This window comes from Taurulus bubalis, assembly GCF_910589615.1.
Source record: "Taurulus bubalis genome assembly, chromosome: 15".
In the NCBI taxonomy this organism is placed as follows: domain Eukaryota; kingdom Metazoa; phylum Chordata; class Actinopteri; order Perciformes; family Cottidae; genus Taurulus; species Taurulus bubalis.
The window spans coordinates 25,471,833-25,492,012 of record NC_136603.1 but is presented as its reverse complement, the minus strand read 5'-3'; the positions used below and the strand labels follow the sequence as shown (position 1 = coordinate 25,492,012).

General features: G+C 45.0%; 2 protein-coding genes across 2 annotated transcripts in view; one reads left to right on the top strand and one right to left on the bottom strand.

The window, feature by feature from the left end:
- The first annotated feature begins 1,514 nt into the window (after positions 1-1,514).
- Positions 1,515-12,045, top strand: pknox1.1 (pbx/knotted 1 homeobox 1.1). Its single transcript, XM_079230403.1, has 10 exons — positions 1,515-1,843; positions 3,032-3,162; positions 5,622-5,793; positions 7,596-7,805; positions 8,036-8,186; positions 8,993-9,090; positions 9,261-9,389; positions 9,463-9,539; positions 9,827-9,993; positions 10,411-12,045. Exons 1-10 carry the CDS (start codon positions 1,793-1,795, stop codon positions 10,584-10,586), a joined length of 1,362 nt encoding a protein of 453 aa, XP_079086529.1. The 5' UTR covers positions 1,515-1,792; the 3' UTR covers positions 10,587-12,045.
- A 149-nt stretch (positions 12,046-12,194) lies between these two features.
- Positions 12,195-20,180, bottom strand: part of tmprss3a (transmembrane serine protease 3a) — a gene marked incomplete at both ends in the record, with an annotated part of 44,563 nt that continues 36,577 nt past the window's right edge. The window contains one exon of the mRNA XM_079230998.1: positions 12,195-12,248. Coding sequence (XP_079087124.1) covers positions 12,195-12,248 — 54 coding nt within the window. The remainder of the gene's footprint in view (positions 12,249-20,180) is intronic.

Sequence of the window (20,180 nt, the reverse complement as noted above, 5' to 3'; positions counted from 1 at the left end):
TATGTGTATGAATTAATACACATAATAATAGATGCTCATTGTCGACCACTAAAAGAACGCTATATGGTGACCGAATATCTGCGTAAAGGAGTGTGAAGTGTGAGATACACATCGGGAATGTGTTGAGCAAACGGGGGCAGTAAATGGCGTTTGAAGCTGAAGAGCCAAGAGGGACAGGCTGGTGACGTCAAGTCTCCGCCCACCTCATACATATTCATGAGCCAAGCGCCCCTGCGTGCCCTTACGCGATGACGCAACGCGACAACTGCGGGTCCCGATTGCTGCAGCCGCTTGTCAGTGTGACGAAGATTGGCACTCAGGTAAGCTGTCACTCAAAATCCCTCTTTTTCCGTTCCCTATCAATCAAACAATCTGGGCCGCACGCAAAAATGCCCCGGGGCGAGGAGCGCGGACCTCGTCAGGCGGCGGAGGGTGTTTGTGGAAGGGAAGCAGGAGCGGAGAGCTCCGGGAAGAACACAAAAATCTGTATACAAGGAAGGGAGGGAGGGGGGTAAAAAAAATATGTCGGCGTTTTGGGGGCAGAGGAGGATTGTGGAAAAGCAAAGGGCGAGAGCTAGAAACGAGGCCCGACAGTTGTAACGTCTGCGCGGAGGGAGAGGACAGCTGTCCCGCTTGATTGATTGACTGATGTCGCAAGGATTTGAGGACCAACCGGGCTAGCCTGGTCTGCAGCCAATGCTTCTTAATATCACTGCAGTTGTATTATTGTATATAGCGAACAAGAAATGCATATTCATTGAACATGTTAATTAAAAATGCTGAAGCTCTTGAAGCTGTTTTTGTGATGTGGGCAAACGACTCGCTTCGTATCAATCCGCAGCGGGGTCCTCTTTAGTACCTGGCTAGCTAGGTTAGCTTGTTTTTTGGCAGTGGTCCCCTTTCTAAATATGGCGCGTCTCCTTTGGCCTCACCGTTCGAGCACGAGAAGCACTTTTACGTGAACAGTTGGCGAACGTTAGCTGTAGCTCAGCCACACGGCTGTTCTTTAAGCGAACCACAGATCAGGTTCGCGAGCTAACGCCAATGTGGCGATAACCTTCCAGCGAGCTAATGTCACATATTGTGGCACAGCAAGGCTCCCTCCTCAGAACTACTTTGTGTGCCGCTGCTGTGGCGGAGGACGCAGCGTGAGCCGGCTCATGTTGGCTTTCTTCAACTTTTCTCTCCCCTTGCCGCCACAACCCGTGTCCGCTAGCACGGGGCTAAGCTAGGCTCGTCGTGGTGGGTGTGTTGGTAGCAGTGGCACGCTACCGTGAGCTTCCCATCATTATTATTATTATTACTATTATTATTATGGTAACGGCGCGTCACACGGTCGCTATTCCGACCTCCTCCTCTGTAGAGCTGTGAACACGTTACCACTGACATGTTTGAACTACTTTAGTGTGTGTGTGTGTGTGTGTGTGTGTGTGTGTGCGCGCAGAACACTTCAATTTTGAATGAAACACATTTTTCCTTTTTTAGTTATTTCTGCAACCTATATATCATTCACTTATCATTTTAGTTATATTTTGGAGAAAACGTGCTCATTAGCCTCGTTAAATTCATTCAATGTTATGAAAACAAGCTCGTTTATTTTCTCTGTATTGCACTAACCCAGTTCCCAAAGCTAATGCTCCTCTCACGGTGACTTCATGCCCGTTGCATTATTAGGTTTGTGTTCCTAACAGCCTCTCCGGTCTGTTCAGGTGGTCTAATGTGAAGTGTGTTGCAGGTGGGCCACCTGTCCCTGCTCTCTAGAATGCCCCAGTGTTTGCAGTGAACATCAGTGATGGCAGCCCAGTCGGTTTCCATAGACAAGTACCCAAAGGGAGAGCAGCAGGTGGGTGAGAGGGAGACGTTTGGTTTGGACCTCGAGGCCTCCACAATCTGCTCCAACTGGCTCAACTGCACTTTTTTGCTTGTTTACAAAGATAATCAACTACCACAGTGCTTCAAAAACAAAATGCTGCACACTCCTTGCCCACAGATCCTCCAGTATGTGTAGTGGGGATAATTCAGCATGTAACACTAGAACACAGCCTATGATAATGTTATTATAATGATGATGATAATAATAATGCTATTACATCAGTTTTAGTAATTTGTTGGAGACGTGCATGGCTCTCTGTAACAGGCCACCATAAATAAATCACTATTTGCGGAAACACTGATGCTTTCCAAAGCTCCTTTTCTGCCTCTCATTTCTGTGTCTGAGCTTATGTAAATTGCTTACAAAACATCATTATTCAAGTGCCAAATTTGGGGGTGTCTAGAGCTGAGAAGGATCTATGACTAATGAGAAATTTCCACCCCAAGCAAGTGATTATTTTTAGCTACTTTGTGCTCAATCTCATTCATTGTTGTTCTCAGTCACATGGTTGGGATGGGATTCATGCCCCTGGGCAGGCAGGCACGGTGTGAAAGTAAAGGAGGAGAAACGTGGCTCCTAATCAATGAATGTGGCGAGGCTCCACTCCCATTTTCATGTGTTTTACTTCCATTAGGTAACGTGTGTACACACAGGTTCTGGATGATCTTCTCACTTGCAATCATCACAGAATATGTAGTGTCTGCATCGTGACCGGAACACAACATGTTTACCTACAGTGTGCTCGTAGCAATGTGAAAGAAGGCAGATGTGCGTGTAATGCATCTGTCCATGACAGTCATTTTCAAGTCAAAAGTATTTAAGTGACCCAAAAATAAACTGTCAATCGGGCAACTCTAATCAAAAGGTATCTGAGACCAGGACTAGCAACACCTTCAGTACCTCTTCATTGTTGTGGATCACACTGAAGAAGTCTTTGTTCTTCATAAAAAAACAATTAGATCTCGTGTGAGAAATGCATAGTTTTTAGAAGTGATGTTCAGACCTTGCTATTGGAAGCAAGGCTCTGTGTTAAGCTTATCCTCCAGCTACTCTGGTCTTCACATGACGTCTTAATGACTCATTCTTCACCTCTTCTGTCTCTGTTTCGGTTACTGTTGCTTTCTTTCTCTCACTCCTTTGTGTTCTCCTTTTCTGCAGATGCAAGGTGTGGTAAAGGTAGACGGCGAGGCCGAGCAGAAGTTTATTGAGGGGACGCTGGCAGAGACGCCCAGTCCGATACCAACGGAGCCACAGACACCCATGGACGCAGACAAAGCCTCCATATATCGGTAGAGCTAATGCTGCGTGTGTGTTCGCTAAGGAGAGGGAACCAGAACAACACATCTGTGTTCTTCTCTTTCCCATTCTTGACTTGATTACTTCCTGCTTGGCCAGAAACTAAACGATCACTAGGAAACCTCACATGGCATCTATGAGAACTCCTCCCCTTCGTTCTTGTGACACCGATCCGACTTGTTCCGATAGCCATACCTGGGCTTTGGGTCTCGGCTGACACCTAGAACTGATCGGATAGTTGTTAAAATAAAAAGCCGTATGCAAGAATGCCTTACTGAGTGGAAGAGACTGGGATCAGTCCTTTTTGTGACGGCAACATCAGGCTTGACTTTAACATTACTTAAAAATAAATGCATCTATAATCTGAATTGTTATTTATTATTATTGAAATAATAAATCATTCACCAGCAGCTTGGTAGAAATTCACCCAAATTAACAGGAATTACAATTCTGCCGATTATTTCTCTTGTTTAATAATGATGTCTTTTAAATGTTTGTGAATGTTCACACCGCCTGCTTACAGTCTATACACCGTATCTCGTCCTTTTGAGCTACCTGCTCGTAATTGCAAGATAGCAGCCATAGCATGTACACGTGTTTATAGTGAGCAGCCATAGCATGTACACATGTTTATAGTGAGCAGCCATAGCATGTACACGTGTTTATAGTGAGCAGTCATAGCATGTACACGTGTTTATAGTGAGCAGTCATAGCATGTACACGTGTTTATAGTGAGCAGCCATAGCATGTACACGTGTTTATAGTGAGCAGCCTTAGCATGTACACATGTTTATAGTGAGCAGCCATAGCATGTACACATGTTTATAGTGAGCAGCCATAGCATGTACACGTGTTTATAGTGAGCAGTCATAGCATGTACATGTGTTTATAGTGAGCAGCCTTAGCATGTACACGTGTTTATAGTGAGCAGCCATAGCATGTACACGTGTTTATAGTGAGCAGCCATAGCATGTACACGTGTTTATAGTGAGCAGCCTTAGCATGTACACATGTTTATAGTGAGCAGCCTTAGCATGTACACATGTTTATAGTGAGCAGCCTTAGCATGTACACACGTTTATAGTGAGCAGCCATAGCATGTACACGTGTTTATAGTGAGCAGCCATAGCATGTACACATGTTTATAGTGAGCAGCCTTAGCATGTACACATGTTTATAGTGAGCAGCCTTAGCATGTACACACGTTTATAGTGAGCAGCCATAGCATGTACACGTGTTTATAGTGAGCAGCCTTAGCATGTACACATGTTTATAGTGAGCAGCCTTAGCATGTACACACGTTTATAGTGAGCAGCCATAGCATGTACACGTGTTTATAGTGAGCAGCCATAGCATGTACACGTGTTTATAGTGAGCAGCCTTAGCATGTACACGTGTTTATAGTGAGCAGCCTTAGCATGTACACATGTTTATAGTGAGCAGCCTTAGCATGTACACACGTTTATAGTGAGCAGCCTTAGCATGTACACGTGTTTATAGTGAGCAGCCATAGCATGTACACGTGTTTATAGTGAGCAGCCATAGCATGTACACGTGTTTATAGTGAGCAGCCTTAGCATGTACACATGTTTATAGTGAGCAGCCTTAGCATGTACATGTGTTTATAGTGAGCAGCCTTAGCATGTACACATGTTTATAGTGAGCAGCCTTAGCATGTACACATGTTTATAGTGAACAGCCTTAGCATGTACACATGTTTATAGTGAGCAGCCTTAGCATGTACACATGTTTATAGTGAGCAGCCATAGCATGTACACATGTTTATAGTGAACAGCCTTAGCATGTACACATGTTTATAGTGAACAGCCTTAGCATGTACACATGTTTATAGTGAACAGCCTTAGCATGTACACATGTTTATAGTGAACAGCCTTAGCATGTACACATGTTTATAGTGAACAGCCTTAGCATGTACACATGTTTATAGTGAACAGCCTTAGCATGTACACATGTTTATAGTGAGCAGCCTTAGCATGTACACATGTTTATAGTGAGCAGCCATAGCATGTACACATGTTTATAGTGAGCAGCCTTAGCATGTACACATGTTTATAGTGAGCAGCCATAGCATGTACACATGTTTATAGTGAGCAGCCATAGCATGTACACGTGTTTATAGTGAGCAGCCATAGCATGTACACATGTTTATAGTGAGCAGCCTTAGCATGTACACATGTTTATAGTGAGCAGCCTTAGCATGTACATGTGTTTATAGTGAGCAGCCTTAGCATGTGCTTATAGTGTGTGTGTCCGTGTCCATGAATGAAGCCGTTTGTCTTAATTTAGTTGTGATATTCAGGGTTTCTGTCAGCATTTGTTTTCAAATACACCTCATGTGTTTTTCTTTTCTTTTTGGAAGCCATGCACTAACACTGGGGAGAAAGTATGATGTGTTTACTGACATGATGAACTCTATTCTTTGTGTTCTCAGGCATCCCCTGTTCCCTCTCTTGGCCCTGCTGTTTGAGAAGTGTGAACAGTCCACGCTGAGCTCTGATTGCATCACCTCGGCGAGCTTTGACGTGGACATTGAGAACTTTGTCCGCAGTCAGGAGAAGGAAGGCAAACCCTTCTTCAGCGAGGACCCTGAACTTGACAACTTGGTGAGATCCCTCTGCTTGTCAGGGGTGGAAATTCTGATGTTGTTGTTTGTCTGTTTAGTTTCCTGTTTATTTATTTGCACTGTTACACACTGTACTATTTCAGTAGTTTTTTAGTAGTTGTAGCACAAGCTGCTGAAAAAAAAGAAAGGGGTGTTGACTGGCTGGGTCAAATCACTGGCTAATGCAACCTTTATGACTGGAAAACGGTTAAGTTCTGAGGTATTTGACGAGAACAAATCAGGGATGTGAGGTATTTCACAAGGAAACAAAATGGATGAACCCCAACTCACTGACATACTCGCTAGTTAATGACCTTTAACCTCAACAGCACAGTGAGATGCAGTCCTCTCCACTGCTGTGGCTGTCTTCCTGTTCCTTAGACCCGGTCAGATGCCACAATCGGTGTCTTTTAGCTGGTCAATCTGACTTTATGTTTTACCTCGGTTAGTCGAGCTGTTTGAAATTACACATGGGGCACTGTGCTGTAGCTGACCAAGACCTCGCCTAGATCAACTAAGTATTCACACTTGTGTGTTTTGCGTCAAATCCCTGTCCTTCGAGTGTGCGAGTGCAACAAGCTAGTGGACTGCCGAGTCCTGTTGCGGCTCCGCCGCTCTGTGAAACCTGGAGATCGGGGAGAGGAGCAAGCGTGAGAGTGAATGTCAGCAAAACACGGTCTGAGCTGAAATGAATCTCCATTCCTCCCTCTCACTCATGCCATCGCACCTAAACATCTCCATGCTCTTCATCTTCTTCATAGCTGTACTCACTTCACCTTGCAGCACTTCCTTATTCACGTCCCCACTTTGTCCAACCTTTTCCCTCATTTCTTCCTCCTGTCCTCCTGCTGCTCACCATCTGATGTCTGGCTACGTACTCTCCTGCCACCGCCTTCTAGTCTTCAACCTCTTTCAGGTTGCACCTCCGGCATCAGTCTGGTCTGTGTGCACCTTCCTTTAGTCTTAACCCCTTTCTTGAAATACGTTCCATCCTTTTCACAAAGTCCCCCACCATCTGTCCACGTCCTGTCCTTGACACCATACCTTCCCATCACCACTCTTTCCTCCTCGGGTATAGTCTCCACCACTTTATTCAGCTCACTCCATCCTCATACCCATCCTTTTTTACAGTGTTGTATAGCTAAGTAAGACCAAAGTCATCAGGAAAATGAACACTTAGTGTTACTGACCGTAGTTGATTTGTGATCTGTACGTTCCTCTTCTCCATTAAGCACACATGTGAACAGCGGGTTAATTCCAGTTTAGCATCATAGTGTGAAATAAAGTTTTACTACGATCGCTAGCGACCGATATTCAGTAAAAAATATGCAATCTGGAGATCAGCATTAATGCTTTCTAGTCGCCGATCTCTAATACGTTTCCTTGTGAAGAACAAATCTTTGAAATGGGCAGGAGTGCAGCTAGTAATGTTAGCAGCACCAAGCTAACGGCTAATGTTCAGAGGTTAGATTTAGTTGCAGTATGATGCTTTGTTTGGTAAAAATTAGTATCCAGTTGTTTGAACCAAAATAGATATTGGATAGGTAATTATGAGCTGTTCACTTCCTAACCCTAGCTCTAAGCAGCTTCTAATAAATCATTAAAACTACTAACGACAAGATTTATTTAATCATTTCAAATATTAAAAAGTCAACATTTAGAGTTGAAATTATTTTTATCAGCGTGGTAGTGCAGGGTCGTCCTTCAATCAGAGGATCGGTGGTTCGATCTCCGGCTCCACTAGGTAATGTTGACGTGTCCTTGGGCAAACCTTTTTATTTTTTAAAATCTTCTGACCTTTAGATGGTGAAAGCCATCCAGGTGCTGCGAATCCACCTGCTGGAGCTGGAGAAGGTGAGTGACCTGTGTAAGGACTTCTGCAGCCGCTACATCGCCTGTCTCAAGACCAAGATGAACAGCGAGACCCTGCTGAGTGGAGACCCAGGGAGCCCGTACTCCCCCATTCAAGGCCCGGTTCAGGGCTTTTCCCCCACCAAGACTCCGGTATGGACTGTAGGTGGACTGTACTTATCGGCACTAAACACACACATACTTGGCTCTGTTGGTGTCTTTGCGGTGAAATTGTCATACTTGCCACTGACTATGTTGTTTTGCGGTTCAACCTATTTCATTCCTCTAACCTGCTACTCAGTATTTGTTCAATATCAATGTGCTTTAAATAATGAGCCATGAACACACACTTGACTTTGGCCCATTCTGTATTTCTGCTCTTTGTTATGCAGACCCCCAGCTCCATCTCGGGGACCATCAGTCCCCAGGGTCAGATTGTGGTGCCAGCATCAGCTCTGCAGCAAGGGAACGTTACCGTGACAGCAGTCAACCCCACCCAGGTGGTTGCAGGTATGTCACCATGGCATACAACCCCTCCCTCAGGTACTGTACTGTTCTCATTGCAGCTCAGATATTGTCATGTACCAGGGGGACAGTTTGATCTAGGGGTGGCCCCGACTAAGACATTCCATAGTCAAAAGTCCTGCCTATCATTACATCTCCTTTATTTTATGTTCATTCATCTGTTAAAGCTCCGTGTCTCTATCAGGCGTCAAGCTCCCATTTGAAAAGTGAAGCCACCGAGGAAGTGCCTTAAACTTCTCTCTTACATCTCCTCTGGTTGTATAGAAGTCTATGCTTCATGTGTTAAAGCTGCATTTTCTCTCCTGACCACCAGGGGGCGACTCCTCTGGTTGTATAGAAGTCTATATAAATAACTCTACTTCTCTCTTGGTTTATTCCCTTCCTACTTTAACCCTTTCACAGTGTGCTTTCACTTCAGGAAAGTTATTTTGGTTATTTCGGTCGCTTAATGTCTCCTTCAGCATTGAGTTATATTTAACCCTCTTGCAAAAGGAAATGCTGAACTCGAGGCTGGGTGACTTCAGGGTGACGTCGCCGACTTCTTATATGCAGTCTGTGGCGTCGATTGAACATTTATAAATGCATACAAAATACAGTTATTCAACACTATATCTTGTGGGTAAATTATGTATTCCTTCATTTTGAAACTGTTAAGTGATTTAGACCAACATAGGCTATGGATGACGCTTTATTTGTGCAGACATTCAGCACCCCCGTATCGCCCAACTGGAATGATCCTGTGTCTCATAACTAGTTTCCCCAACTGTGAGGATTCGACTGAGACCGGCAGTGGAACATGCAATACTGTGTGTGTGTGTTTGTAGGTGGCACGGTGTACCAGCCGGTTACAGTCGTCACTCCACAGGGCCAGGTGGTAACGCAGGCTCTATCTCCCGGGACGATACGCGTCCAAAACAATCAGGTTGTTCGTCTGTCTTTGTGACTGTGATGCTGCTTATGTTCTATATCCTAAAATGGCAATTGTTTTGCAATTAGTTTAAAAGTGACATTGTGTGTAATTTGAGCAGAAGCAGGTGTTGTTGGTGACCTGGAGAACCAGAAAGGTGTCTGAACGAATGTCTGTCTGCTCAGCTCCAGCTGCAGTTCCACCAGGACCTGAACCTCTTCAATCACGACGACAACTCCACCAAGAACAAACGCGGCGTTCTGCCCAAACTCGCTACTAACGTCATGCGCTCGTGGCTCTTCCAGCACATCGGGGTGAGTCCGTGTGCATCAAAGCTACTATGCAACTCCTCATGAACAGAACCATAACGCATGTCCTCTCCTGTAGCACCCGTATCCAACGGAAGATGAAAAGAAACAGATTGCCACTCAGACAAACCTGACGCTGCTGCAGGTCAACAACTGGTGAGTTTGGCCCACTAGGACAAGTCAGTGCCGTTGATATGACCCTCCCAAGTTCATACCTCTTTTCTACCCACTGTGGGAAACTAATTGGTCAGTTGGCTGAAGAGACGCGTAACCAGCTGGCTGTTAAAGTCTAGGATTAACAGTTTCTTCTTCCCCAGATTGAACTGTTGAATTTTAGTGGGAGATGATTTCATCACAGCGTTCCAGGACCGGACATCTGCCAGAAAGTACAAAAGCACACATTCCAGTCCGCACCGTCACATTCCCGTTGTCTTGGTCTACAGGTTCATAAATGCACGGAGGCGGATCCTGCAGCCCATGTTGGACGCCAGCTCCTCTGAGACGCCAAAAGCCAAGAAGAAGACTCCTCAGAACCGGCCCCTGCAGCGCTTCTGGCCCGACTCCATCGCCACTGGGGGAGGCACCCAGCAGCAAGTGACCATGCCCGACGGTACGCAGCATTATGAGTGTTAAGTTAAAGAGAAACTCAATGTGTTATCAGCCCTGCTGCTCGGACTGATCCACCACCACACTCGCTCTAAACAGTTTGCCGGCCGGCTCGCCATTTTGAGGTCCGTCTGATCTATATTTGCTTGATGGTTGTGTGACTATGTATACCATGCAGCTCCTGGTGTGTAACACAACTTCTTCTTTGTCAGTTTAATGAGTTGTTGATCAAGACCTCCTCTGTCCACGCAGGTCTAACTAGCTAGTTATTGATAAACCCAGGAGGAGAATACTGTCTGGATCATAGATATAAACTGTAACCGGGTGGGTGGGCGGAGGCCAGGTGGTAATTCTAGATTTGAGTGTTTCTTTACTTCCCATGCATAGTAATTACTCAGTAATTATTTCCTGTTGTTCTCAGGCACAATGGTGACGATGAACATGGAGGGTCTGCAGAGCCTGACGTCAGACGGCGCCACCTTGGCGATACAGCAGGTGATGCTGGGAGGCCACAGCGAAGACGAGTCGGGGGACAGCGGGGACGAGGACGACGACATGGCCGGGCTGGGCCTGGACAACAGCGACTCATTGCAGTAGAGGACGAGACGAGCGTAAACAGGTCGACGGGTTCCGTGTGTTCTCAAGCACACGCTGGATCATAGTACAAACACACATTAGGTTTACATAGAGCACAAACTACAGGACGGAACGCTCCTGCACTCTTCCAACCCTCCACCTGCTGAACCTGTGAACATCAGGAGTTTCATTTCAGAAACAGTTTTTTAATTATTTAGTTGATGTATGCGAGTGCACTTTTTTTGTATATTTAAACTCAACCAGATTAAATCAAACAAACGGAAGAAAAAAGAAGTGTTAAAAACACTCGAAGCAAGTTTGTATGCTCCGTTAAATGACTGATTTCTGATTTATTTTCCCCTCCCCGTTGAATTCTTGTTTTGGATGCCAACAGTTTCAAGTTGTATCTGTAAGGTTTGTCTTTTTGCATGCTTGTTTTGAGTAGATGTGACACTCTTGTGACTGACTGACTCCACGGCTCTCACAGGCTGCAGCCAGGCGGAGCCCAGGTGAGAGAGAGGGGAAAAAAAAGGAGATGCTTATTTTTATATACAAATGTATGAAATTAGTGTTTTTTTGTTTCATTTTTGTGTTCTCCTGTTTTGTAAGGAATATTTATGTACAGATTCATAATTAAAGCTATCGACCCTGTTTTCCAGGGTTCTTTGAAGTTTTCTAAAAAACAGAAAAATTAATTGAATGCTGATAAATTGCTATTTCAATTGGTTTTAAACACAATAACATCAAGGCCTTACCTGTGTTCTTTTTTTAAAGAATTATTTCCAAGAAGCACAAAAAGAAAGTCTGACACTTTTTGAAATTGGTCAAAAGGACACTAAACTACAGAACACTTCTGTAAAGCATCGTTAATCATTTTACTTTGTGAACTGAAACATTGCAGTTCTTATTTCCTTATAGAGCTCCAGTTTGACCCTCATTGTGTATACCATGCAGCTCTTTTAATCATTTTACAGTAATGGCGTACTTCTCAAATGCACAATCCAGAACACTATGCTAATCACACAATCACAAGGGTCTGAGTAACCAGTGACATTATGAGATCCATCAACAAGAAGCAGTGGACTTTTTGCACGTGTCAAACTTTTATTTATGTACACAAACGTTCAAACAAAGAGCAGTTGGACAGTTCCTTGTTCATTGCCTGCCTGAAGGACTGCAGCCTACATACACGTTGTGAAAGATTCAAATCTCATCAATATGTTATTACTTCGCAAATTGGGGTGCCTCTTGTTTGAATATCTGTAATATCGTACTTTACAACAATTGTCTGTCAATAGGTGCAGAAATCTGGTTCATATCCCTCTTGTTGAGTTGAAATGGTTAATTTCATGCAGTGGCTCTGAGGCCCTCGCTGAGCTCCACACACGTCTGTCTGGCTTTTTATGAAGCGCTGTTCACTTTTCTCTTGTCTGTTTTGCCTTAGAGCTTTCTATTTTGGAATAAATGATGCCTAACTCTCTGCTGTGCACCGTCTCTTTGCTCTGACAGAATTGCCCCTCACAGGATTTGTGAGGATCTAACACTAGTGTGATAGTTTCTCTACAGTTTTGTCGCTTTTTTTTTTTTTTGTCAAATGTGGAAACATCCCAGCCAAAGCCTAAGCAGTAACTAGATGCTTCTGTTATCTGTGCTCAGCGTCGGAGAATTGTGAGCCTCTTCTCTCTGAAAGACAATGCAGAAATGGACCGTTACATAGACGTGGAGGGTTGTATTCAGTATGCCCACTGCCATGCACAGGTTTCACAAACCTACACTTGGATGAAGTAGACCCGAGTAGTCAGACTTCAGATAGATGTTAAATCATCCATTGCTCAAAGCAGTCTAATGCTTACTGGCTGACGGCGTAATCACGTCAGCACTATTGAGCGCTGTTCACTTCAGCAAAAGGGTTTACTGAGAGGAGAGAGTGACATGTGGATGCTGATGGATTCAATGCTAATGCTAACTCAGGATAGCGGCCTTGGACAGTTGATAATCCACAACACTTAACAAACCACCTATGGTGGCCTGTTCCTTGTTCTTGTCCTATTCTGTGCCACGTTACGGGACTCCGTTTCTTGACTCGCACGTTAAACGGGCCAAATAATAACCCTGGAGGCGCTGATTCCACTCATTTTTATCGAACTTAACAAAATCATAAGTCTAACGTGAGTCAAAGCCGATGAAAATAAAACCTGAGATCCTCCTGGGACAAGTATGTCGTGTACAGATTGTAAAGCCCTTAAAGGCAAATTTGTGATTTTGGGAAAAACTGAATTTAATGTAATTCAAAAATCTAAATAAAATCAGGCATAACACTACAGACCAGTCTAAAATATGTAACTGTAAAACCAGGACTTTGATACTTAACCCTAGAACACTAACTTTAAAAATAGTAACACCATCACTAACGTCAGGTATATTTCACCCAATATAATGTACCTGATGAAAATACTTATAACAAAAATATATTAAAATACAAGGCAAGTTCCTTTATTTTACCCTATATACCTGCTCATAAAACCAAAAACAGGTATCATGGGGGGACCCTGAAAAAAGACTCAATCGGGTGAAAAATTGGAATCGTCAATAAAACATGATAAAAATATAAATAATGGAGCTATGAACTTGTTCTTTGGTCAGGTCGATCCTGGGACATGTGAGTCTTGTTCTGTGAAGGAAAAGTCTCCTTCAATGTTGAAACCCATCCGGAATGTTTTCACCCTCTATCACTAAGAGACACGCCCGCCTTCAATAAGCCACGCCTACCTCCAATAAGACACGTCCACCTTCTATAACACGCCCGCCTTCAATAAGCCACGCCTACCTCCAATAAGACACGTCCACCTTCTATAACACGCCCGCCTTCAATAAGCCACACCTACCTCCAATAAGACACGTCCACCTTCTATAACACGCCTACCTCCAATAAGACACGCCCGCCTTCAATAAGCCACGCCTACCTCCAATAAGACACGTCCACCTTCTATAACACGCCTACCTCCAATAAGACACGCCCGCCTGCTATAACACGCCTACCTCCAATAAGACACGTCCACCTTCTATAACACGCCTACCTCCAATAAGACACGTCCACCTTCTATAACACGCCTACCTTCAATAAGACACGTCCACCTTCTATAACACGCCTACCTCCAATAAGACACGTCCACATTCTATAACACGCCTACCTCCAATAAGACACGTCCACCTTCTATAACACGCCTACCTCCAATAAGACACGTCCACCTTCTATAACACGCCTACCTTCAATAAGACACGTCCACCTTCTATAACACGCCTACCTCCAATAAGACACGTCCACCTTCTATAACACGCCTACCTTCAATAAGCCACGCCTACCTCCAATAAGACACGTCCACCTTCTATAACACGCCTACCTCCAATAAGACACGTCCACCTTCTATAACACGCCTACCTTCAATAAGACATGTCCACCTTCTATAACACGCCTACCTCCAATAAGACACGTCCACCTTCTATAACACGCCTACCTCCAATAAGACACGTCCACCTTCTATAACACGCCTACCTCCAATAAGACACGTCCACCTTCTATAACACGCCTACCTTCAATAAGACACGTCCACCTTCTATAACACGCCTACCTCCAATAAGACACGTCCACATTCTATAACACGCCTACCTCCAATAAGACACGTCCACCTTCTATAACACGCCTACCTCCAATAAGACACGTCCACCTTCTATAACACGCCTACCTTCAATAAGACACGTCCACCTTCTATAACACGCCTACCTCCAATAAGACACGTCCACCTTCTATAACACGCCTACCTCCAATAAGACACGTCCACCTTCTATAACACGCCTACCTTCAATAAGACATGTCCACCTTCTATAACACGCCTACCTCCAATAAGACACGTCCACCTTCTATAACACGCCTACCTCCAATAAGACACGTCCACCTTCTATAACACGCCTACCTTCAATAAGACACGTCCACCTTCTATAACACGCCTACCTCCAATAAGACACGTCCACATTCTATAACACGCCTACCTCCAATAAGACACGTCCACCTTCTATAACACGCCTACCTCCAATAAGACACGTCCACCTTCTATAACACGCCTACCTTCAATAAGACACGTCCACCTTCTATAACACGCCTACCTCCAATAAGACACGTCCACCTTCTATAACACGCCTACCTTCAATAAGCCACGCCTACCTCCAATAAGACACGTCCACCTTCTATAACACGCCTACCTTCAATAAGACACGTCCACCTTCTATAACACGCCTACCTTCAATAAGACACGTCCACCTTCTATAACACGCCTACCTCCAATAAGACACGTCCACCTTCTATAACACGCCTACCTTCAATAAGACACGTCCACCTTCTATAACACGCCTACCTCCAATAAGACACGTCCACCTTCTATAACACGCCTACCTTCAATAAGACACGTCCACCTTCTATAACACGCCTACCTTCAATAAGACACGTCCACCTTCTATAACACGCCTACCTTCAATAAGACACGTCCACCTTCTATAACACGCCTACCTTCAATAAGACACGTCCACCTTCTATAACACGCCTACCTCCAATAAGACACGTCCACCTTCTATAACACGCCTACCTTCAATAAGCCACGCCTACCTCCAATAAGACACGTCCACCTTCTATAACACGCCTACCTCCAATAAGACACGTCCACCTTCTATAACACGCCTACCTCCAATAAGACACGTCCACCTTCTATAACACGCCTACCTTCAATAAGACACGTCCACCTTCTATAACACGCCTACCTCCAATAAGACACGTCCACATTCTATAACACGCCTACCTCCAATAAGACACGTCCACCTTCTATAACACGCCTACCTCCAATAAGACACGTCCACCTTCTATAACACGCCTACCTTCAATAAGACACGTCCACCTTCTATAACACGCCTACCTCCAATAAGACACGTCCACCTTCTATAACACGCCTACCTTCAATAAGCCACGCCTACCTCCAATAAGACACGTCCACCTTCTATAACACGCCTACCTTCAATAAGACACGTCCACCTTCTATAACACGCCTACCTTCAATAAGACACGTCCACCTTCTATAACACGCCTACCTCCAATAAGACACGTCCACCTTCTATAACACGCCTACCTTCAATAAGACACGTCCACCTTCTATAACACGCCTACCTCCAATAAGACACGTCCACCTTCTATAACACGCCTACCTTCAATAAGACACGTCCACCTTCTATAACACGCCTACCTTCAATAAGACACGTCCACCTTCTATAACACGCCTACCTTCAATAAGACACGTCCACCTTCTATAACACGCCTACCTTCAATAAGACACATCCACCTTCTATAACACGCCTACCTTCAATAAGCCACGCCTACCTTCAATAAGACACGTCCACCTTCTATAACACGCCTACCTCCAATAAGACACGTCCACCTTCTATAACACGCCTACCTTCAATAAGACACGTCCACCTTCTATAACACGCCTACCTTCAATAAGACACGTCCACCTTCTATAACACGCCTACCTTCAATAAGACACGTCCACCTTCTATAACACGCCTACCTCCAATAAGACACGTCCACCTTCTATAACACGCCTACCTTCAATAAGACACGTCCACCTTCTATAACACGCCTACCTCCAATAAGACACGTCCACCTTCTATAACACGCCTACCTTCAATAAGACACGTCCACCTTCTATAACACGCCTACCTTCAATAAGACACGTCCACCTTCTATAACACGCCTACCTTCAATAAGACACGTCCACCTTCTATAACACGCCTACCTTCAATAAGACACGTCCACCTTCTATAACACGCCTACCTTCAATAAGACACGTCCACCTTCTATAACACGCCTACCTCCAATAAGACACGTCCACCTTCTATAACACGCCTACCTTCAATAAGACACGTCCACCTTCTATAACACGCCTACCTTCAATAAGACACGTCCACCTTCTATAACACGCCTACCTCCAATAAGACACGTCCACCTTCTATAACACGCCTACCTTCAATAAGACACGTCCACCTTCTATAACACGCCTACCTTCAATAAGACACGTCCACCTTCTATAACACGCCTACCTTCAATAAGCCACGCCTACCTCCAATAAGACACGTCCACCTTCTATAACACGCCTACCTTCAATGAGACACGTCCACCTTCTATAACACGCCTACCTCCAATAAGACACGTCCACCTTCTATAACACGCCTACCTTCAATGAGACACGTCCACCTTCTATAACACGCCTACCTCCAATAAGACATGTCCACCTTCTATAACACGCCTACCTTCAATAATACACGCCTGATTCATGCATTTGTTACTTCAAGACTGGATTACTGTAACTCCTTATTATCAGGCTGTTCTGGTAAATCCCTTGGGTCTCTCCAGTTGATCCAGAATGCTGCAGCTCGTGTACTAACGAGGACTGGATGGATCGTGGCTGTGCCTACTACTCATTATATGATTCATTTCTGTCATATTTATGTAATGTGCTTTAACTCTGTTACGTTGTTCATTCTGGTCACATGACATGTATTGCTTCTGTCCATCCTGAGAGGGATCCTCCTCTGTTGCTCTCCTGAAGGTTTCTTCCTGTTTTCCCAGTGAAAGGGTTTTCCTATTTTTTGGGGAGTTGTTCCTGATCCGATGTGAGGTCCCGGGACAGGATGTTATGTTACAGATTGTAAAGCCCTATAAAACAAAAAGCCCCAACTTTAATTTGTGATTTTGGGCTATACAAAATAAACTGAATTGAAGATGGGCCAGTAGTTGTTGAGGATGTCAGGGTCCAGACCAGGTTTTTTGAGGATGGGTGTTACTGAGACGAGTTTGAGAGTGAGGGGGGCGGAGCAGTAAACAGGGAGGAGTTAAATACAGAGAGGAGGAGCCAGTAGAGAGGGAGGAGTTGATGACAGAGAGCCTTGGGGTTGGCGGAACCAAAGTGGATGATGATGTTTGTATTGCAAATGTCTTCCTTGCAAGCCGCGGTGTGTACTGTGTGTACTGTGAGTACTGTGAGTCCGATTTTGTAGGAGAGTCGCTCTAGTTGGCGTTTCCGGGATTTCAGGTCGGAGTTCAGGTGTAAACCAGGGGGCAGTGTGGGTGAAAGAGACAGTTCTGGTTGTGAGAGGGGCAAGCTGAAGTGGTAGGACGACAATGTTGTATTCTAGAGGTTGACCTGGTCTGTGGGGGAGGGGCTAACACCAGGCGGGGAATCGAGTGGTGTGTCCTGGGGTGGGAGGAGCCCTCGGGAACAACTGGCATAAGGCGGGACCCAGAGCCGCAAGTCGGGTGTTTCACCCGACTTGGAGAAAGCTGGAAATCCCTCACCAGAGGAGGGAAGTCCTGGAGGACATGGATGTCGTATTTATTCTCCAGCTGGACTTGTTGAGTGGCAGGAGAGGGATTCCTCCCTACTGAGCTGCTGTGAGCACGGACCAAGGACCACAGCTTGTGGTGGGAAGGAGTGGAGCTGACCAGGGCTTAGGGCTCAGCCCGGAGCCAGGACACCTCAGGTAACTGAAGGAGGAGGTGCGTAGCTGCTATCTTTGACTCAAGCCTATTAATAAATCCTAAACCTAAATTACAATTACAACTCATTTGAAAGCCTTGTTCTTATGCCGTGTTCACACCAAAACAGTTGCGAATTTTCGCAACGCACTTCGCCTATATCGCGCCGCAGGTGAAAAATTCGCTCTATGTGGTTAAACCGTTTTTTCGCAACCATCGCTGGGGAAAGGGGAATTTACTATGTCCTTCATCCACCAGGTAAATAACCACTAGTTCTGCTTTATACTTGTTGAGGAAGTCTCACACACGTGGGAACATCAACCGCCCCGTGTCTGGGTTCATTATAGTATCCGTAGTCGCACACAGCTCCGACTCCTCCAGGACGAGTGTCTGAATAATGAAGCCGCTTCCAGCGCTCCTTCAGCGGACCAGCAGTTTCATTCAGTAACGGCGGTGATGTCGGGCGGAGCTTCTCAACGCTGATTGGCTTTCGCAACTCCGCGTCATGCGAATTATTCGCTGGAGTTGAAATATTTGAATGCCGGCGAAAAAGCGGAAAAGCGGAGTCGCGAATATTCGCGACGCCGTTTCGCCTCTTTCGTGACGGCCGCCGAAAAATCCGCTTTTTCGCAACCTAACGCGTCTGTGCATTGATTTAACATGTAATCTGGACGCGCCGCAAATTCGCACCGCGTCCGGTGTGAACACGGCATTACTCTTTCACATCTGGTCCGTAGTCTGAATTTCTGAATTTCTATCTGAATTTTCTGAGTTTCTATCAAGTTTAGTCCTTAAAACTGACAGGGTTATTATTGTAGGTGATTTTAATATTCATGTGGATGTCGGCAATGATAGCCTTAGTGCTGCATTTATGTCATTGTTGGATTCGATTGGTTTCTGTCAGAGAGTACAGGAACCGACTCACTGGACTAGACTTCTGGGGGACATCTTAGGATATACTGAGCTCCTCTTCTCTTCTTCTCTCTCTCCTTCTGGATGAATTCATGTCTCTTCAATGCACATTACAATGTGCTGTAACTCTGTTACGTTATTCATTCTGGTCACATGACATCTATTGCTTCTGTCCATCCGGGGAGAGGGATCCTCCTCTGTTGCTCTCCTGAAGGCTTCTTCCTTTTCTCCCTGTGAAAGGGTTTTTACTATCTTTATTTGGGGAGTTTTTTCTGATCCGATGTGAGATTGTAAAGCCCTCCAATTCAAATTAGTAATTGGTGATTTTGGGCTATACAAAATAAACTAAATTGAGTCACAAAGAGTCCCGTTTTCCCTTTTGTAGACACGATTGTAGACAACCAGTATCTGTGGTTACAGTAGCGTTAGTTAGCTCCAAAGCTAAAAGCTGAAACTAGCTGGTAGCCTCGGCGTGTAGTCCGATCCAAGGAGCGTTAGCAGGGCTCTCAAGTGTCACGCATTGAGCGTGACTGTCACGCATTTCGGTCTTAAGTCACGCCCTCCTGCCACACATCGTATTTCTCACGCTGAAAAAAACCTATAGGCTATTTAATGTGCCGCAGCGCACAAACATGACCTGGTCGCTGCCCTCACCATGGAGGAATCAAGCACGTCTCCCCGAATCCCCTGGAGTTCTGCAGCGAGGTGCCACTCATCAGCCAATCAGAAAAAAGAAATGGGCTACACGAATAGCCAATCAGAAAAACGTATCTGTTGTATCTGGGTGAAATGTAATCCAGCAACCAATGAAAATAAAGCTAATAAAAATATGGGGGGGAGGAGTGCTGGTCTGTGGACATATGGCATGGGCGAAGGCGGGGGGGGGGGGAGGAGGAGGATATGTCACTCTTACCTGTCTTAAAAACTTGAGAGCCCTGCGTTAGACTTAAAGGGTCTAGTGCTTGTTGGCTGACACCATACACATAGTTAAGACATATAGATTAAAATAGCCAGGATCTGAAAAAGTTTATCCTTAGTTGTGGCTAAAACTGGATAAAAATGTAAATGTGTGAAAAGAAAGGGCAGCGGAGAAGCAGACCAGCAGTGGCCCCAAGCAGAATTGAGTT